This window comes from Salmo salar, unplaced genomic scaffold (genome assembly GCF_965601325.2).
Source record: "Salmo salar unplaced genomic scaffold, fSalSal1 ptg000587l, whole genome shotgun sequence".
Classification (NCBI taxonomy): Eukaryota; Metazoa; Chordata; class Actinopteri; order Salmoniformes; family Salmonidae; genus Salmo; species Salmo salar.
Window position 1 is genome coordinate 1,885,436 of NW_027675427.1, and position 21,035 is coordinate 1,906,470.

The 21,035-nt window shown below is 39.5% G+C and overlaps 1 protein-coding gene across 1 annotated transcript; it reads right to left on the reverse strand.

Annotated features, from left to right (window-relative positions):
• Positions 1–1,122: 1,122 nt before the first annotated feature.
• LOC145876396 (NLR family CARD domain-containing protein 3-like) lies at positions 1,123–17,980 on the reverse strand. The gene is made up of 3 exons (XM_082972176.1): positions 17,953–17,980; positions 1,589–2,678; positions 1,123–1,312 (listed from the first exon to the last, which is right to left on the reverse strand). Exons 1-3 carry the CDS (start codon positions 17,978–17,980, stop codon positions 1,123–1,125), a joined length of 1,308 nt encoding a protein of 435 aa, XP_082828302.1.
• Between the last annotated feature and the right edge of the window lie 3,055 nt (positions 17,981–21,035).

Genomic DNA, 21,035 nt, shown 5'->3' on the forward strand with positions numbered 1-21,035 from the left:
AACAAAACATGCTAACCTCTCACCATTACTAATAACAGAGGCTACAACAAAACATGCTAACCTCTCACCATTACCAATAACAGAGACTACAACAAAACATGCTAACCTCTCACCATTACCATTAACAGAGGCTACAACAGAACATGCTAACCTCTCACCAATACCAATAACAGAGGCTACAACAAAACATGCTAACCACTCACCATTACCAATAACAGAGGCTACAACTAAACATGCTAACCTCTCACCATTACTAATAACAGAGGATACAACAAAACATGCTAACCTCTCACCATTACCAATAACAGAGGCTACAACAAAACATGCTAACCTCTCACCATTACCAATAACAGAGGCTACAACAAAACATACTAACCTCTCACCATTACCAATAACAGAGGATACAAGAAAACATGCTAACCTCTCACCATTACTAATAACAGAGGCTACAACAAAACATGCTAACCTCTCACCATTACCAATAACAGAGGATACAACAAAACATGCTAACCTCTCACCATTACCAATAACAGAGGATCATTCCTCATTATTCACGATTAATTCCTGATTATTCATAATCATGGTAGCATCCACATGAATGTAGAAGTGTTCAGAAACATCTTCTATTCTTACTGACAATACAAGTGAAGTGTCTCCAAAATGACAGGTCATTATTCACCATTCAGTTTCTATTCGGAAAAACATAAACCAAAACACAACCAAGACAAACTGCAAATGAATTCAACAAGTTAGTAGAATCACAAGCTTGATGTAATCACTGCAGGCATGGAACATGGGCCTAAATACTAAACTTATGACAACTTTAATACAATATAAGTGAATTTGCCCGAATATGTACAACTTTTTCAAATGGGAGAACTAAATACATAAAGTGCTTTCCTTTCTTAACAGTAACACAGCTATGTATGAAAATACCCTCAAATAAAAGGTGACATTCTGTACTGTCACCTAATATGAAACATTCTATCTCAAATCCAAAATGCTGGAGCATAGCACCACATTTAAAACTGTAAGCTTCACTGTCCAAACACATATGGTGTGGACTATGTGTGCCTGGTAAACACATGTGGATCTGGTGAACAGTTATCACTTGTTGACCAACTACAGGAATACTGACCTCAGAGTCTCCAGTCTGCAGTGTGGATTCTCCAGTCCAGCAGAGAGCAGCTTCACTCCTGAATCCTTCAGGTCATTGTTACTCAGGTCCAGCTCTCTCAGGTGTGAGGGGTTTGACTTCAGAGCTGAGACCAGAGAAGCACAGCCTTCCTCTGTGACTCCACAGCCTGACAGCCTGCAACGAAATCATCATGACTTCACAAACACACTGTTAATTTAACACCAGTAGTGTAGATGGACAACGGTAGATGCATTTGGTTTATTCTCTCAAACAACATATAGATTCATCTTCCATCTCTTAGAATTGTATGGTCATATTGTAATACTAGATTGAATATCTGATTCAATATGTTATTCAATACAATATTATATACACATCATAATACATATTTTTCTCTAAACAATATTTCTTCCTGATGATTACTTCTTATATGTAATTTTATTTACTCACAGAGCAGCTCTGGAGGCTTTGACCACTGGCAGCAGCCTCAGAAGACCTTCCTCTGATCTGGAGTATTTCTTCAGGTCAAACACATCCAGCTCCTTTTCTGAAGTCAGCAACACAAAGACCAGAGCTGACAACTGTGCAGGTGACAGGTTGGGTTTTGAGAGACTTCCTGAGCTCAGGTAGCTTTGGATCTCCTCCACTAGAGAATGGTCATTCAGTTCATTCAGACAGTGGAACAGATTGATGCTCCTCTCTGGAGAGGGATTCTCCCTGATCTTCTCCTTGATGTACTTGACAGTTTCATCATGGCTCAGTGAGCTGCTTCTTGTCTTTGTCAGTAGACCTCGTAAGTGCTTCTGATTGGATTCCAGTGAGAGGCCCAGAAGGAAGCGGAGGAACAGGTCCAGGTTTCCTGTCTCACTTCGTAAGGCTTTATCCACAGCACTCTTGTAGAAAGTAACTTCAGACTCGTCTTTTGTTTGCTGTTTGTCCATTAGATTCTCATTGTTGTTGATGAATGAGAGGAACACATACACAGCAGCCAGAAACTCCTGAATGCTCAGATGAACGAAGCAGTACACCTTGTCCTGGTACAGAACACATTCCTCTTTAAAGACCTGTGTGCACAATCCTGAGTACACTGAGGCTTCATTGACATCAATGCCAGCCTCTTTCAGGTCTTCTTCATAGAAAATCAGATTGCCCTTCACAAGCTGTTGAAAAGCCAGTTTTCCCAGTGACAGAATGCTCTCGTTATTCCAGTGTGGACCTGTCTCTTCTTTCCCAAGATACTTTTCATTCTTCTGTTTGGTATGAAACACCACTAGGTGTGTGTACATCTCAGTCAGAGTCTTGGGCATCTCTTCTCTCTTATGTTTCAGCATGTGTTCGAGGACTGTTGCAGAAATCCAACAGAAGACTGGAATGTGGCACATGATGTGGAGGCTCCTTGATGTCTTTATGTGTGAGATGATTCTGCTGGCCAGGTCCTCATCACTGAATCTCTTCCTGAAGTACTCCTCCTTCTGTGGGTCATTGAACCCTCGTACCTCTGTCACCTGGTCAACACACCCTGAAGGGATCTTATTGGCTGCTGCAGGTCGGGTAGTTATCCAGAGGAGAGCAGAGGGAAGCAGATTTCCCTTGATGAGATTTGTCAGCAGAACATCCACTGAGGTTGACTCTGTGACGTCCCAACAGATCTTGTTCTTCTGGAAGTCTAGGGGCAGTCGGCACTCATCCAGACCATCAAAGATGAACAGAACTTTGTACTTGTCGTAGTTGGAGATTCCTGATTGTTTGGTTTCCATTGAGAAGTGATTGAGAAGTTCAATCAAAGTGTTTTTTCCCCCTTTCATCAAGTTCAGCTCCCGGAAAGGGAATGAAAATACAAATTGGACATCCTGATTTGCTTTTCCTTCAGCCCAGTCCAGAATGAACTTCTGCACAGAGACTGTTTTTCCAATGCCAGCGACTCCCTTTGTCAGCACAGTTCTGATACGTTTGTCTTGTCCGGTTAAGGGTTTGAAGATGTCGTTACATTTGATTGCAGTCTCTGGTCTTGCTTGTTTCCTGGTTGTTGTCTCAATCTGTCTCAGCTCATGTTCATTATTGACCTCTCCTGTTCCACCCTCTGTGATGTAGAGCTCTGTGTAGATCTTATTGAGAAGTGTTGGGTTTCCTTGTTTAGCGATCCCCTCAAATACACATTGAAACTTCTTCTTTAGATTAGATTTGAGTTCACGTTGGCAAATCACAGCAAGCTCATCTGAATGAAGAAATAACACAGAGGATATTAATATTACGTCTGTTTTAATGTCTACAGTATTGAAGGACTGTTAAAGTTTTAAAATAATAATTTATTCTCTTAAGTGACTGTATAAATGTATCAATGTTTTCTTAATGCATTACAGACTGGTGTGACTGATTATAATATTATTGGTGTTATTGATGGTATTATTAATGTTGTCTCTCTGTCTCTGTCTCTCTCTCTCTAAATTAATCACCACAACACATCCCTTCTGCTACTTGTTGAGGCCACTAGGTGTTGTGTTAAGGCTGCTACAATATCATTGAGTTACACAGCTACTTTAGCTTTACTTTAGCTACAGCTTTTAAATGTTATAAAACAGCATTCAACATGAGGCAGACAGGTCTTACATTTCTCCAGTGTGTCAGCAAGCTCCTTCTGGTTCATTTTCCTTAGGACGTGCAGTGTGATCTTCAGAGCTCCCTCTCTGGCACTGCTCTCCTGCTTCTCATCTTCAGCATCCACCACTTCCTCATCCTGCTTCTGACTCTCAAAGCCTTCTGGGAGTTCTGGACTAAGAATCCTCTTGAACATCTTCAGCTCGTTCTTCACAAATGTCATCATTTTCTCTTCAAGCAACTGAAATAAATAAATAAAATAAGTTAAGCAAGAGAAGAAATGCTTTCTCATTAACACAATAATGAATAATTGACAGATCAACTTTACTTGAGGAAAACAAAAACAAATGTTCATAACAGGACCACATACACTGAATATAGAGTCCAGGTCTGTTTGATGACTCTGGGAAGACTGACCACTGAGAATCTCTGACTCTGATCTCTCCTGTTGGTTTCTGTGGACAAAACATGAGATTACATCTCCTCATCCAGGGAGTACACACACACACACACACACACACACAGACACACACACACACACACACACACACACACACACACACACACACACACACACACACACAGGGAGGGAACGTTGTGTTTGTTTAATATTGTTTTAGGACTATGAAAATGGACTAAAGGGTTAGCCTATGGATTATGAAAACAACCAAAAGAAATGTGAAAATGGGAGAGGAGAAATGACTAGAGACAGTGTTGTTTAACTCACTGACCATGACCCATGAGTTCTTCTTACCTTTGTTCAGTAGAAAAGTCTCCCTCTCTAAACCGTATAGGAGGTTCCATAGACCAGTCACTCTTCATGGACACACAGCTGGGAACAGGGGAGGCTGGTGTCTCCTGCTTGATTGGACTTCAACACAACAGAGACAAACATTACATCTCTCATCTACTCTGATCTCAGATGGGAAACATAAGAAGAGTTCCAAAACGCAACATATCACTTTACAGAAATGAGCTTTTATTGTTTAAAGAAATTATGTATTAATTATTACATCTCTCACAGACAAGGATTTGTTTAAAATCTATCACTTGATGGTTTCATTTCAGAGAGACAAAAATCATGATTTTTTATGCAAAATGCTGTATATCTCCCTCACTCTCAAATGTGACCGACCGGCTCAATTTGGTAATTAACTAAATAACTACATATATAGTGATTTTGGTTTATGTCAGTTTAATTGTTTGTTATGGTATAAGTTGTTATTTTATGATTGTAAGTGATAAAATTAACTAGTCATTCTCAGTAATTACTACTTTAGTAAGGAATAACACATTTTTTTCAGCACTAATGCAGTTGCTAAATAATTCCAATAGATGGGAACATAAGACCACAATGACATTTCAGAATATTAGTTTAGTTTTCTCCCTGGATACACCACCACTCCCCACGCTTCCGGCAGAACCCCTGCAGTACCTCCGCAGACCCCGGATTGAGAACCCCTGATTTAGCAGATGCTCTTATCCAGAGAGATTTACAGTAAGTGCATTCACCTTAAGATAGCTATTTATTTTGGAAATAAACTTAATTAATTATTCATAAAATTGTTATCTCACCTCTTAGCTTTGGTGTCATGTCCCCCAGAGAGATGCATTTTGGAGGCAGGGCCCCCTTCCTCTCTCTCCCCAGAGAGACTCATTTTAGAGGCAGGGCCCCCCTCCTCTCTCTCCCCAGAGAGACTCATTTTAGAGGCAGGGCCCCCCTCCTTCCTCTCCCCAGAGAGACTCATTTTAGAGCACTGACCCCTGTAAACAGAGATCCAACATGTTGGTTGTGGTTAACACAGTGACAACTAAACAGAGATCCAGCATGTTGGTTGTGGTTAACACAGTGACAACTAAACAGAGATCCAGCATGTTGGTTGTGGTTAACACAGTGACAACTAAACAGAGATCCAGCATGTTGGTTGTGGTTAACACAGTGACAACTAAACAGAGATCCAGCATGTTGGTTGTGGTCAACACAGTAACAACTAAACAGAGATCCAGCATGTTGGTTGTGGTTAACACAGTGACAACTAAACAGAGATCCAGCATGTTGGTTGTGGTTAACACAGTGACAACTAAACAGAGATCCAGCATGTTGGTTGTGGTTAACACAGTGACAACTAAACAGAGATCCAGCATGTTGGTTGTGGTTAACACAGTGACAACTAAACAGAGATCCAGCATGTTGGTTGTGGTTAACACAGTGACAACTAAACAGAGATCCAGCATGTTGGTTGTGGTTAACACAGTGACAACTAAACAGAGATCCAGCATGTTGGTTGTGGTTAACACAGTGACAACTAAACAGAGATCCAGCATGTTGGTTGTGGTTAACACAGTGACAACTAAACAGAGATCCAGCATGTTGGTTGTGGTTAACACAGTGACAACTAAACAGAGATCCAGCATGTTGGTTGTGGTTAACACAGTGACAACTAGTTCTTGACTGTCAATTGTTCTCATGTATTCATTACCTCTTAGAGAAATAAAACATTTACTAACAGACATAAAAACAGTCAGGTGATTTAAAGCATCACATTAACATGTTGTTGTGACATTTCATCTCCATGGTAACTGTCAATAATAATAATAAGTCATTGTTTGTTAAGGTAGTTACAGACAGAACAACAACAATAACAATAATAATAATAATAATAATAATAATAATAATACGTCACTGTTTGTTAAGGTAGTTATAGACAGTACAACAACAATAACAACAATAATAATAATAATAATAGTAATAATAATAATAAGTGACTGTTTGTTATGGTATTTCTACATAGTACAGCAACAATAATAATAATAATAACAATAATAATAATAATAATAATAATAATAAGTCACTGTTTGTTAAGGTAGTTATAGACAGAACAGAAACAATAATAATAACAATAATAATAATAATAATAATAATAATAAGTCACTGTTTGTTAAGTTAGTTATAGACAGTTCAGCAACAATAGTAATAACAATAATAATAATAATAATAATAATAATAATAATAATAATACTAATACTGATAATAATAAGTCACTGTTTGTTAAGGCAGTTCTAGACAGAACAGCAACAATAACAATAATAATAACAATATTAATAATAATAATAATAATAATAATAAGTCACTGTTTGTTAAGGTAGTTATAGACAGTACAACAACAATAACAATAATAATAATAATAATAATAAGTCACTGTTTGTTAAGGTAGTTATAGACAGTACAGCAACAATAATAACAATAATAATAATAATAATAATAATAAGTCACTGTTTGTTAAGGTAGTTATAGACAGTACAACAACAATAACAATAATAATAATAATAATAATAAGTCACTGTTTGTTAAGGTAGTTATAGACAGTACAGCAACAATAATAACAATAATAATAATAATAATAAAAATATGTCACTGTTTGTTAAGGTAGTTATAGACAGTACAGCAACAACAACAATAATAATAATAATAATAATAATAAGTTACTGGTTGTTAAGGTAGTTATAGACAGTACAGCAACAATAATAATAAAAGTAATAATCATAATAATAAGTCACTGTTTTTTAAGGTAGTTATAGACAGTACAACAACAATAACAACAATAATAATAATAATAATAATAATAATAATAAGTGACTGTTTGTTATGGTATTTCTACACAGTACAGCAACAATAATAATAATAAGAACAATAATAATAATAATAATAATAATAATAATAATAATAATAATAATAATAATAATAAGTCACTGTTTGTTTAGGTAGTTATAGACAGAACAACAACAATAATAATAACAATAACAATAATAATAATAATAATAAGTCACTGTTTTGTTAAGGTAGTTATACATTTTACATTTTACATTTTAGTCATTTAGCAGACGCTCTTATCCAGAGCGACTTACAGTAGTGAATGCATACATTTCATACAATTTCATACATTTTTTTTTTTTTTATAGACAGTACAGCAACAATAACAATAACAATAATAATAATAATAACAATAATAATAATAATAATAAGTCACTGTTTGTTTAGGTAGTTATAGACAGAACAACAACAACAATAATAATAATAATAATAATAAGTTACTGTTTGTTAAGGTAGTTATAGACAGTACAGCAACAATAGTAATAACAATAATAATAATAATAATAATAATAATAATAGTAATACTAATACTTATAATAATAAGTCACTGTTTGTTAAGGTAGTTATAGACCGTACAGCAACAATAACAATAATAATAATAATAATAATAAGTCACTGTTTGTTAAGGTAGTTATAGACAGTACAGCAACAATAATAACAATAATAATAATAATAATAATAAGTCACTGTTTGTTAAGGTAGTTATAGACAGAACAACAACAACAATAATAATAATAATAATAATAATAATAAGTTACTGTTTGTTAAGGTAGTTATAGACAGTACAGCAACAATAATAATAATAATAATAATAATAATAATAATAATAATAAGTCACTGTTTGTTAAGTTAGTTATAGACAGTTCAGCAACAATAATAACAATAATAATAATAATAATAATCACTGTTTGTTAAGGTAGTTATAGACAGAACAACAACAACAATAATAATAATAATAATAATAAGTTACTGTTTGTTAAGGTAGTTATAGACAGTACAGCAATAATAATAATAATAATAATAATAATAAGTCTCTGTTTGTTAAGGTAGTTATAGACAGTACAGCAACACGGGCTAAAATGGACATGATTGATCCGAGGAGGAAATTGTTGATCCATTCAGAAAGGATTTTTTGCATCAAGTGAGAGATGTTATATTATGTAAAGTAGACTAGGTTATAATGTATAATAGCAGTTTGTTAGTGATATGCAGATCAAGGTCTATACCTCGGCTATAGCCTACATATCATAGATGACCAGTCTAAACCTGTTCAGATCAACATAATGTTATAGTCCTACCAGTAGCAGGACAGAGAATGTACTGTATATAACCTACATATCATAGATGACCAGTCTAAACCTGTTCAGATCAACATAATGTTATAGTCCTACCAGTAGCAGGACAGAGAATGTACTGTATATAACTTACATATCATAGATGACCAGCCTAAACCTGTTCAGATCAACATAATGTTATAGTCCTACCAGTAGAAGAACAGAGAATGTACTGTATATAACCTACATATCATAGATGACCAGTCTAAACCTGTTCAGATCAGTTCACAGAGAACATCAGGTTTGTCGGCATGATAAGTGATCATAGCCTTATAATAGTTTGTAGGTAGTCTAGACCAACAGTACGAGAGTCTGCCCGTCTTTCCTACATACCAACATATTTATTCAATGTTACCGAGAAATATGTGCCACAGTTTCAACAGCCATTTTGTAACTGCGTAGACAACACACTTACTTTCACGTTCATATGAGGAAATCACAAAACTTCTGACAGTCACTGGTGCAGCCGCCTGTTTTCTTGCAGATGAAGTAGCTTTCACAGGCAACTCATTCAACCAGCCTAAACAACAGGAAATACAAGATGTCAAATGGTCAAAAGTGAATCTCAATAGAGCCATCTACATTAGAAAGGGGTATATTTCTGCAGATGTTGGATCTTAATTTGAGCCAGTTTGCTACACCAGGAAAATAATCCTGCAGAAACAGGACATTTGAATTATTGTGTGGATTATAATTAATGAACAGTTTTAAAATGGAAAAGTGGAATTTATCATCTTCAGAAACCTTTTCTAAAGTTTAATTACACTCAAATACACTACAAGTTTAGTTTTTCTGCAACAGGGTGATCAAATTAAGATCCTACATCTGTACAGAGTTTATGTCTTTATCTGAAAAGGGCAGTTTGAGTTATTAGCAATAACATTGCAACTGTCAGCTGATATAAACCTCTGTGATTGGATGTTATAGACCCCCATACATATCCCCATGTACAATTATGTGTACAGATGTAGGATCTTAATTTCATCACCCCCCACTGCAGAAGAACTTTCCAGCAATGCAGGAAATATATAACTTGTAGTGTATTTGAGGTTTAAAAAGGCTTCTGAAGTTTGTAATTTCCACATAGAAATTTCAGACTTGAGTTTTCTGTCTCAGTAGTAGTAGACTGTTAGGAGTGTTTTACTGTCATTCACTATACTAACATTACACCAACCTGTCTCAGTAGTAGTAGACTGTTAGGAGTGTTTTACTGTCATTCACTATACTAACATTACACCAACCTGTCTCAGTAGTAGTAGACTGTTAGGAGTGTTTTACTGTCATTCACTATACTAACATTACATTTAATTTATCTACACACTTTACAATAATCCCTGGCAGGATTCTCACCTTGAAACTTCATTGCGATTATTTTCTGTTCTGTTCTGTATATTCTGATGGGTGAGGCCTGAGCTGGAATGTGAAGCTAACTGAAGCTGTCTAGCTTTAGAAAACCAGTATATCAAGCCTGTATCATAGTATACCCCTCAGGCTACGTTCAGGTTTCAGCAAGAGGCAGGTATCAACATGCCGAGTCGTAGGCAACAACCTGGGTCGTATTCATTAGTTTACTCCACAGCCAACAGTTTTAAGATGTTAAATAAAACATAAACCGTTTACTCTAAACGCTGTACAATGTGACCTAAACTGTTTCTGTTGCCAAACGTTTTGCTTTTAGATTGTAGGTAGTGTAGGAGCGATCACCCTGGGGCACACAGATGGGCACAGAACGAATTCACCCCACGCATCTAAATTATATCCAAAACATTTTAAGGAGAGTAGGACTATTATAACACTGTCCACCAAAAATATAATTAACTATATTAATACACATAACAATATCATCAACTATATTAATACACACAACAATATCATCAACTATATTAATACACATAACAATATCACCAACTATATTAATACACATAACAATATCACCAACTATATTAATACACATAACAATACCATCAACTATATGAATACACATAACAATATCATCAACTATATTAATACACATAACAATATCATCAACTATATGAATACACATAACAATATCATCAACTATATTAATACACACAACAATATCATCAACTATATTAATACACATAACAATATCAACTATATGAATACACACAACAATATCATCAACTATATTAATACACATGACAATATCATCAACTATATTAATACTCATAACAATATCATCAACTATATGAATACACATAACAATATCATCAACTATATGAATACACATAACAATATCATCAACTATATTAATACACACAACAATATCATCAACTATATTAATACACATAACAATATCATCAACTATATTAATACTCATAACAATATCATCAACTATATGAATACACATAACAATATCATCAACTATATTAATACACACAACAATATCATCAACTATATTAATACACATAACAATACCATCAACTATATTAATACACATAACAATCGTCGTCTTACCTTTTATCCCTCAATAGAAACAGAGTCTGAATGATCATTCGGTCGTTGAAAGTTGCTTTCGTTTGCTCTGCTCATTTACATATCAGGTTCTACCTGTTCTCTCTCCGAGTCCCTCTCTCTTTACAGCTCTTACAATGAGCCTTGGCAAACATTCTACAACTGTCTGGAAGTCTATTGGAGGGATGGTGGTGTTCTATTGTGTTGAGACCTGGTGACTGAGACGGCCACGGCATATTGTGAAACATCAGCAAGTGCAGCAGTCTTCATCACTGAAGCTCCTGCCAATCGTGCCCCAACAATCACCAATCGTTAAGCTCTTCCCGAGCATGGTCGCAGTCTCTGCTGGTTGCAGCTCTTCTCACCCCAGGGGTAGCAGCTCCTCTCTCCCCAGGGGTAGCAGCTCCTCTCTCCCCAGGGGTAGCAGCTCCTCTCTCCCCAGGGGTTGCAGCTCCTATCTCTCCCCAGGGGTAGCAGCTCCTCTCTCCCCAGGGGTAGCAGCTCCTCTCTCCCCAGGGGTAGCAGCTCTTCTCTCCCCAGGGGTTGCAGCTCCTCTCTCCCCAGGGGTAGCAGCTCCTCTCTCCCCAGGGGTTGCAGCTCCTATCTCTCCCCAGGGGTAGCAGCTCCTCTCTCCCCAGGGGTAGCAGCTCCTCTCTCCCCAGGGGTAGCAGCTCCTCTCTCTCCCCAGGGGTAACAGCTCCTCTCTCCCCAGGGGTAGCAGCTTCTCTCTCCCCAGGGGTAGCAGCTCCTCTCTCTCCCCAGGGGTAGCAGCTCCTCTCTCCCCAGGGGTAGCAGTTCCTCTCTCACCCCAATGGTAGCAGCTTCTCTCTCCCCTAGGATGTGAAGACATTGGTGGCTTAGCCCATAGCCAGTAGGGGGGTCCGGGATGGAATTTCAACAGCTAAAACCATGAATACAACACCAGTGTATTGCCAAAAATCACTCAAGAACTTCAAACATAGACTCTGACCTATCTAATGAGCCAAACTGATTAAAGAATCCCACAGTACCTAAACCATTGCGTAATAGTGGGGGTTGGGCCTGTTGCTCTGCTCACAGCCTGGGTATATGAGGAGGGGGGGGATAGGTCTGATCTGGGGGGGCCTATGTAGGGTGTCTGTCTGTCTGTCTGTCTGTCTGTCTGTCTGTCTGTCTGTCTGTCTGTCTGTCTGTCTGTCTGTCTGTCTGTCTGTCTGTCTGTCTGTCTGTCTGACTGACTGTCTGTCTGTCTGTCTGTCTGTCTGTCTGTCTGTCTGTCTGTCTGTCTGTCTGTCTGTCTGTCTGTCTGTCTGTCTGTCTGTCTGTCTGTCTGTCTGTCTGTCTGTCTGTCTGTCTGTCTGTCTGTCTGTGTCTGGTGTCTCTCCATCATATCCTATTTTTCTGTTGCTGTCTCTGTGTCTTGTCTGGTGTCTCTCTCCATCACCAGAATAATTGGTGAGGGTTAGGCCTACTACAATACAACATTCAAAACATGAAAACACAAATACATAACTAGCCTGTCCAACCTCTCTTTCGTATCATCTGAGATCGCTAAAGACTGGAAAGCTGCCGCGGTCATCCCCCTCTTCAAAGGGGGTGACACTCTAGACCCAAACTGTTACAGACCTATATCTATCCTGCCCTGCCTTTCTAAAGTCTTCGAAAGCCAAGTTAATAAACAGATCACCGACCATCTAGAATTCCACCGTACCTTCTCCGCTATGCAATCTGGTTTCAGAGCTGATCATGGGTGCACCTCAGCCACGCTCAAGGTCCTTAACGATATCATAACCGCCATTGATAAAAGACAATACTGTGCAGCCGTATTCATCGACCTGGCCAAGGCTTTCGACTCTGTCAATCACCGTATTCTTATCAGCAGACTCAACAGCCTTGGTTTCTCAAATGATTGCCTCGCCTGGTTCACCAACTACTTTTCAGATAGAGTTCAGTGTGTCAAATCGGAGGGCCTGTTGTCCGGGCCTCTGGCAATCTCTATGGGGGTGCCACAGGGTTCAATTCAATTCTCGGGCCGACTCTTTTCCCTGTATACATCAATGATGTTGCTCTTGCTGCTGGTGATTCTCTGATCCACCTCTACGCAGACGACACCATTCTGTATACTTCTGGCCCTTCTTTGGACACTGTATTAACAACCCTCCAGACGAGCTTCAATGCCATACATCTCTCCTTCTGAGGCCTCCAACTGCTCTTAAATGCAAGTAAAACTAAATGCATGCTCTTCAACCGATCGCTGCCTGCACCTGCCCACCCATCAAGCATCACTACTCTGGACGGTTCTGACTTAGAATATTTTGACAACTACAAATACCTAGGTGTCTGGTTAGACTGTAAACTCTCCTTCCAGACTCACATTAAGCATCTCCAATCCAAAATTAAATCTAGAATCGGCGTCCTATTTCACAACAAAGCCTCCTTCACTCATGCTGCCAAACATACCCTTGTAAAACAGACTATCCTACCGATCCTTGACTTCGGTGATGTCATTTACAAAATAGCCTCCAACACTCTACTCAGCAAATTGGATGTAGTCTATCACAGTGCCATCCGTTTTGTCACCAAAGCCCGATATACTACCCATCACTGCGACCTGTATGCTCTCGTTGGCTGGCCCTCGCTTCATATTCGTCTCCAAACCCACTGGCTCCAGGTCATCTATAAGCCTTTGCTAGGTAAAGCCACCCCTTATCTCAGCTCACTGGTCACAATACCAGCTGCCTCTAATTGGAGGTCATTGAAAAAACACAACATAGATAGAAAAACCTAGAATAAACATAGAAATAGAAAATATAGAACATACATCAAAACCCTGAAACACACAAAACAAACACCCCCCCTGCCACGCCCTGACCAAACTACAATAACAAATAACCCCTTTTACTGGTCAGGACATGACATTTATCCCATGTGTAACTCTGTGTTGTTTCTGTCAAACTGCTTTGCTTTATCTTGGCCAGGTCGCAGTTATAAATGAGAACTTGTTCTCAACTGGCCTACCTGGTTAAATAAAGGTACATCAAATAAGAAATAACACAGAACTCTCAACTAGTTTCATCAAACAGAAAAACAACAAGAAAGCTGGATAAACACATTCAGATTTCTAGATGCTGCACTTTTCTTTTGTGTTTTAGGGGTCATAGGTCAGATCAGTGGTCATGGTTGATATGCATGGACTAAAAAACAAACTTGAAACCATTTTTCTCAGATTCACTGTGTGTGTAGACTGCTCCTTGTCTTTTCTAGGGCAGTAGTTCAGGTGGCTGTGTGTGTAGACTGCTCCTTGTCTTTTCTAGGGCAGTAGTTCAGGTGGCTGTTTGTGTAGACTGCTCCTTGTCTTTTCTAGGGCAGTAGTTCAGGTGGCTGTTTGTGTAGACTGCCCCTTGTTTTTTCTAGGGCAGTAGTTCAGGTGGCTGTGTGTGTAGACTGCTCCTTGTCTTTTCTAGGGCAGTAGTTCAGGTGGCTGTTTGTGTAGACTGCTCCTTGTCTTTTCTAGGGCAGTAGTTCAGGTGGCTGTTTGTGTAGACTGCTCCTTGTCTTTTCTAGGGCAGTAGTTCAGGTGGCTGTTTGTGTAGACTGCTCCTTGTCTTTTCTAGGGCAGTAGTTCAGGTGGCTGTTTGTGTAGACTGCTCCTTGTCTTTTCTAGGGCAGTAGTTCAGGTGGCTGTTTGTGTAGACTGCCCCTTGTTTTTTCTAGGGCAGTAGTTCAGGTGGCTGTGTGTGTAGACTGCTCCTTGTCTTTTCTAGGGCAGTAGTTCAGGTGGCTGTTTGTGTAGACTGCTCCTTGTCTTTTCTAGGGCAGTAGTTCAGGTGGCTGTTTGTGTAGACTGCTCCTTGTCTTTTCTAGGGCAGTAGTTCAGGTGGCTGTTTGTGTAGACTGCTCCTTGTCTTTTCTAGGGCAGTAGTTCAGGTGGCTGTGTGTGTAGACTGCTCCTTGTCTTTGTAGGGCAGTAGTTCAGGTGGCTGTTTGTGTAGACTGCTCCTTGTCTTTTCTAGGGCAGTAGTTCAGGTGGCTGTTTGTGTAGACTGCTCCTTGTCTTTTCTAGGGCAGTAGTTCAGGTGGCTGTTTGTGTAGACTGCTCCTTGTCTTTTCTAGGGCAGTAGTTCAGGTGGCTGTTTGTGTAGACTGCTCCTTGTCTTTTCTAGGGCAGTAGTTCAGGTGGCTGTTTGTGTAGACTGCTCCTTGTCTTTTCTAGGGCAGTAGTTCAGGTGGCTGTTTGTGTAGACTGCTCCTTGTCTTTTCTAGGGCAGTAGTTCAGGTGGCTGTTTGTGTAGACTGCTCCTTGTCTTTTCTAGGGCAGTAGTTCAGGTGGCTGTTTGTGTAGACTGCTCCTTGTCTTTTCTAGGGCAGTAGTTCAGGTGGCTGTTTGTGTAGACTGCTCCTTGTCTTTTCTAGGGCAGTAGTTCAGGTGGCTGTGTGTGTAGACTGCTCCTTGTCTTTTCTAGGGCAGTAGTTCAGGTGGCTGTTTGTGTAGATGCTGTTTGTCTTTGTAGGACAGTAGTTCAGGTGGCTGTGTGTGTAGACTGCTCCTTGTCTTTTCTAGGGCAGTAGTTCAGGTGGCTGTTTGTGTAGATGCTGTTTGTCTTTTCTAGGCCAGTAGTGCAGGTGGCTGTTTGTGTAGATGCTGTTTGTCTTTGTAGGACAGTAGTGCAGGTGGCTGTTTGTGTAGATGCTGTTTGTCTTTGTAGGACAGTAGTTCAGGTGGCTGTTTGTGTAGATGTTGTTTGTCTTTGTAGGACAGTAGTTCAGGTGGCTGTTTGTGTAGATGCTGTTTGTCTTTGTAGGACAGTAGTTCAGGTGGCTGTTTGTGTAGATGCTGTTTGTCTTTGTAGGGCAGTAGTTCAGGTGGCTGTTTGTGTAGATGCTGTTTGTCTTTGTAGGGCAGTAGTTCAGGTGGCTGTTTGTGTAGATGCTGTTTGTCTTTGTAGGACAGTAGTTCAGGTGGCTGTTTGTGTAGACTGCTCCTTGTCTTTTCTAGGGCAGTAGTTCAGGTGGCTGTTTGTGTAGACTGCTCCTTGTCTTTTCTAGGGCAGTAGTTCAGGTGGCTGTTTGTGTAGACTGCTCCTTGTCTTTTCTAGGGCAGTAGTTCAGGTGGCTGTTTGTGTAGACTGCTCCTTGTCTTTTCTAGGGCAGTAGTTCAGGTGGCTGTTTGTGTAGACTGCTCCTTGTCTTTTCTAGGGCAGTAGTTCAGGTGGCTGTTTGTGTAGACTGCTCCTTGTCTTTTCTAGGGCAGTAGTTCAGGTGGCTGTTTGTGTAGACTGCTCCTTGTCTTTGTAGGACAGTAGTTCAGGTGGCTGTTTGTGTAGACTGCTCCTTGTCTTTTCTAGGGCAGTAGTTCAGGTGGCTGTTTGTGTAGACTGCTCCTTGTCTTTGTAGGACAGTAGTTCAGGTGGCTGTTTGTGTAGACTGCTCCTTGTCTTTTCTAGGGCAGTAGTTCAGGTGGCTGTTTGTGTAGACTGCTCCTTGTCTTTGTAGGGCAGTAGTTCAGGTGGCTGTTTGTGTAGACTGCTCCTTGTCTTTTCTAGGGCAGTAGTTCAGGTGGCTGTTTGTGTAGACTGCTCCTTGTCTTTTCTAGGGCAGTAGTGCAGGTGGCTGTTTGTGTAGATGCTGTTTGTCTTTGTAGGACAGTAGTTCAGGTGGCTGTTTGTGTAGACTGCTCCTTGTCTTTGTAGGACAGTAGTTCAGGTGGCTGTTTGTGTAGATGCTGTTTGTCTTTGTAGGACAGTAGTTCAGGTGGCTGTTTGTGTAGATGCTGTTTATCTTTGTAGGACAGTAGTTCAGGTGGCTGTTTGTGTAGATGCTGTTTATCTTTGTAGGGCAGTAGTTCAGTTGGCTGTTTGTGTAGATGCTGTTTGTCTTTGTAGGGCAGTAGTTCAGGTGGCTGTTTGTGTAGATGCTGTTTGTCTTTGTAGGGCAGTAGTTCAGGTGGCTGTTTGTGTAGACTGCTCCTTGTCTTTTCTAGGGCAGTAGTTCAGGTGGCTGTTTGTGTAGACTGCTCCTTGTCTTTTCTAGGGCAGTAGTTCAGGTGGCTGTTTGTGTAGACTGCTCCTTGTCTTTTCTAGGGCAGTAGTTCAGGTGGCTGTTTGTGTAGACTGCTCCTTGTCTTTTCTAGGGCAGTAGTTCAGGTGGCTGTTTGTGTAGACTGCTCCTTGTCTTTTCTAGGGCAGTAGTTCAGGTGGCTGCCCTTGCTCTTAGTCTGCCTCCTGTCTCTCCTATCATCATAGACAGTTGTGGAAAAAGTACCCAATTTTCATACCTGAGTAAAAGTCTAAAAATATTTGGTTCTAAATATACTTAAGTATGAAAAGTAAAATTAAAAGTATAAATCGTTTCAAATTCCTTCTATTAAGCAAAGCAGGTGTCACCATTATCTTGTTTTTTAAAATGTATGGATAGGGGGCACATACCAAAACGAAGACGTAATTTACAAAAGATGCATTTGTGTTTCCTGACTCCGCCAGATCAGAGGCAGTAGAGATGACCATGTGTTGTCTTGATAAGTGAATTAGACCATTTTCCTGTCCTGTCTAAGCATTCAAAATGTAACGAGTACTTTTGGGTATCAGGTAAAATGTATAGATTAAAAAGTACATTATTTTCTTTGGGAATGTAGTGATGTAAAATTAGCAAAAATATAAATTCAAAAGTAAAGTACAGATACCCCCCAAAAAACGACTTATGTAGTACTTTATAATATTTTTACTGAAGTACTTTACACCACTGGCCATGGGTACACCTTCCTGAAAGCAATGACTCCATACGTTGCTGAAACCTGTTCTGCCAGTTCATGTCCTTAAAGACTAGAATGTTCCATTGTGGTTACCCAAAAAGATGACAAGATAGTTCACACATTCATCATCCAGGGTTACTATCAAACAGACATGTGACATTTCTGGTTCGTCCATAACTTGTTTCCTGCTTGTAGCAGGCCGTGTTTACAGGAATCCTTTTCTCTAACTAGAAATGAAATGTGATTTCATGAGAATATTTTTCTGCAGTGAGAGTGTAATGCAAGTCAAGCTGTCCTTGGATGTATGTCAACAAGATTTATAACCAGCATTGTTAAATTAACTGTTGTTATATTTAAAAAAAAATCTATGCTGTCATTTTCTATGTTAGCTTGCTTTTAAAATGTTTTGTCACAGACAGCGGATAGATGCAGTGAAATGTGTTGTTTTACAGGGTCAGCCATAGTAGTATGATAGATGCAGTGAAATGTGTTGTTTTACAGGGTCAGCCATAGTAGTATGATAGATGCAGTGAAATGTGTTGTTTTACAAGGTCAGCCATAGTAGTATGATAGATGCAGTGAAATGTGTTGTTTTACAGGGTCAGCCATAGTAGTATGATAGATGCAGTGAAATGTGTTGTTTTACAGGGTCAGACATAGTAGTATGATAGGTGTTGTTTTACAGGGTCAGACATAGTAGTATGATAGGTGTTGTTTTACAGGGTCAGCCATAGTAGTATGATAGGTGCAGTGTAATGTGTTGTTGTACAGGGTCAGACAGTAGTAGTATGATAGGTGCAGTGTAATGTGTTGTTATACAGGGTCAGACAGTAGTAGTATGATAGGTGTTGTTTTACAGGGTCAGCCATAGTAGTATGATAGGTGCAGTGTAATGTGTTGTTGTACAGGGTCAGCCATAGTAGTATGATAGGTGTTGTTTTACAGGGTCAGCCATAGTAGTATGATAGGTGTTGTTTTACAGGGTCAGCCATAGTAGTATGATAGGTGTTGTTTTACAGGGTCAGCCATAGTAGTATGGTAGATGCAGTGAAATGTGTTGTTTTACAGGGTCAGCCATAGTAGTACGGTTCCCTTGGAGCAAATTAGGGTTAAGTGCCTTGCTTAACGTCACATAGACAGATTTTCACCTTGACAGCTCAGGTATTCAAACCAGTGACCTTTCAGTTACATTCCCAACACTCTAACCACTAGGCAACATGACCAGTTTTATCATTGGAATGTGATAGAAAATGAGGAAACGGTGTGCTTTAGGACCATGTGGACACCTCCTAGCGGTGGGGTTGTTAGGAGTGTTTATCAGACCATATGGACACCTCCTAGTGGTGGGGTTGTTAGGAGTGTTTATCAGACCATGTGGACACCTCCTAGTGGTGGGGTTGTTAGGAGTGTTTATCAGACCATGTGGACACCTCCTAGTGGTGAGATTGTTAGGAGTGTTTATCAGACCATGTGGACACCTCCTAGTGGTGAGGTTGTTAGGAGTGTTTATCAGACCATGTGGACACCTCCTAGCGGTGGGGTTGTTAGGAGTGTTTATCAGACCATGTGGACACCTCCTAGTGGTGGCGTTTTTAGGAGTGTTTATCAGACCATGTGGACACCTCCTAGTGGTCTGGTTGTTAGGAGTATTTATCAGACCATGTGGACACATCCTAGTGGTAGGGTTGTTAGGAGTGTTTATCAGACCATGTGGACACCTCCTAGTGGTGGGGTTTGTAGGAGTGTTTATAAGACCATGTGGACACCTCCTAGTGGTCTGGTTTTTAGGAGTGTTTATCAGATCATGTGGACACCTCCTAGTGTGGACACCTCCTAGTGGTGGGGTTGTTAGGAGTGTTTATCAGACCATGTGGACACTGCTGCATCAGTTCATACAGGTGATAATGTAGATAGACTAACCCCATGCTTCAGCCTATGTATTTATAGTCACTATGCTGCATCAGTTCATACAGGTGATAATGTAGATAGACAAACCCCATGCTTCAGCCTATGTATTTATAGCCACTATGCTCCATCAGTTGGGTTGCAGGTGGTAATGCTTATTGCTAAAAGCTGATAATATACCATCCATACAGGTTTTTTGGTCCAATGTGTTAAAATCATTTAACATTTTTACCAATATCTTATTGGGCTCATTTCTGGAGGTGGACATTATATTTTAGATGGTGTCAGCATAATTTTATTTTGATACATTTTGGAGTAGAATGTACTTTTATTTGCTCACGAGAACTGAGTATCTCAGAACAGAGCTTCTCAAAAAGTATCCCCAGGAGGAAGGGGACTGGAACTGGTAAAATGCACAGTTTAATACATTTACAGAGTGATCCTCTATCACAGTTTAATACATTTACAGAGTGATCCTCTATCCCAGTTTAATACATTTACAGAGTGATCCTCTATCACAGTTTAATACATTTACAGAGTGATCCTCTATCCCAGTTTAATACATTGACAGAGTGATCCTCTATCAGAGTTTAATACATTGACAGATTGATCCTCTATCACAGTTTAATACATTTACATAGTGATCCTCTATCACAGTTTAATACATTTACAGAGTGATCCTCTATCACAGGTTAATACATTTACAAAGTGATCCTCTATCCCAGTTTAATACATTGACAGAGTGAACCTCTATCACAGTTTAATACATGTACAGGTCTTTCTTGGGGTCAGGTATTAATGTAGTCAGAGCTTGAGTCAAACTGGGAGGGAGATAATTATTTACAATGTTTTCAGAAAAGACCTCCAACAGAAACAGTTCTGTTAAACTCAGCAGATACACCATCAGTCCCAGGAGACCTCCAACAGAAACAGTTGTGTTAAACTCAGCAGATACTCCATCAGTCCCAGGAGACGTATTATGTTTAAGTTGTTCAATAGAATAAATGATGTGTTCAACTATAGTAGGGTCGTCACACTGTTCCCTGTCAGCCTCACCAACTGATTTCACATCCCCCAGACAATCAAAACAAAGAGTTGAGGACACCTCACAATACTGTAGAAGTTGAACTAAAGATGGAGATTAATGTGGGATCATCTGTGATGAGACCAGTCATATTTAATTGCTAAATTGTATTATTTTTAGAGTGC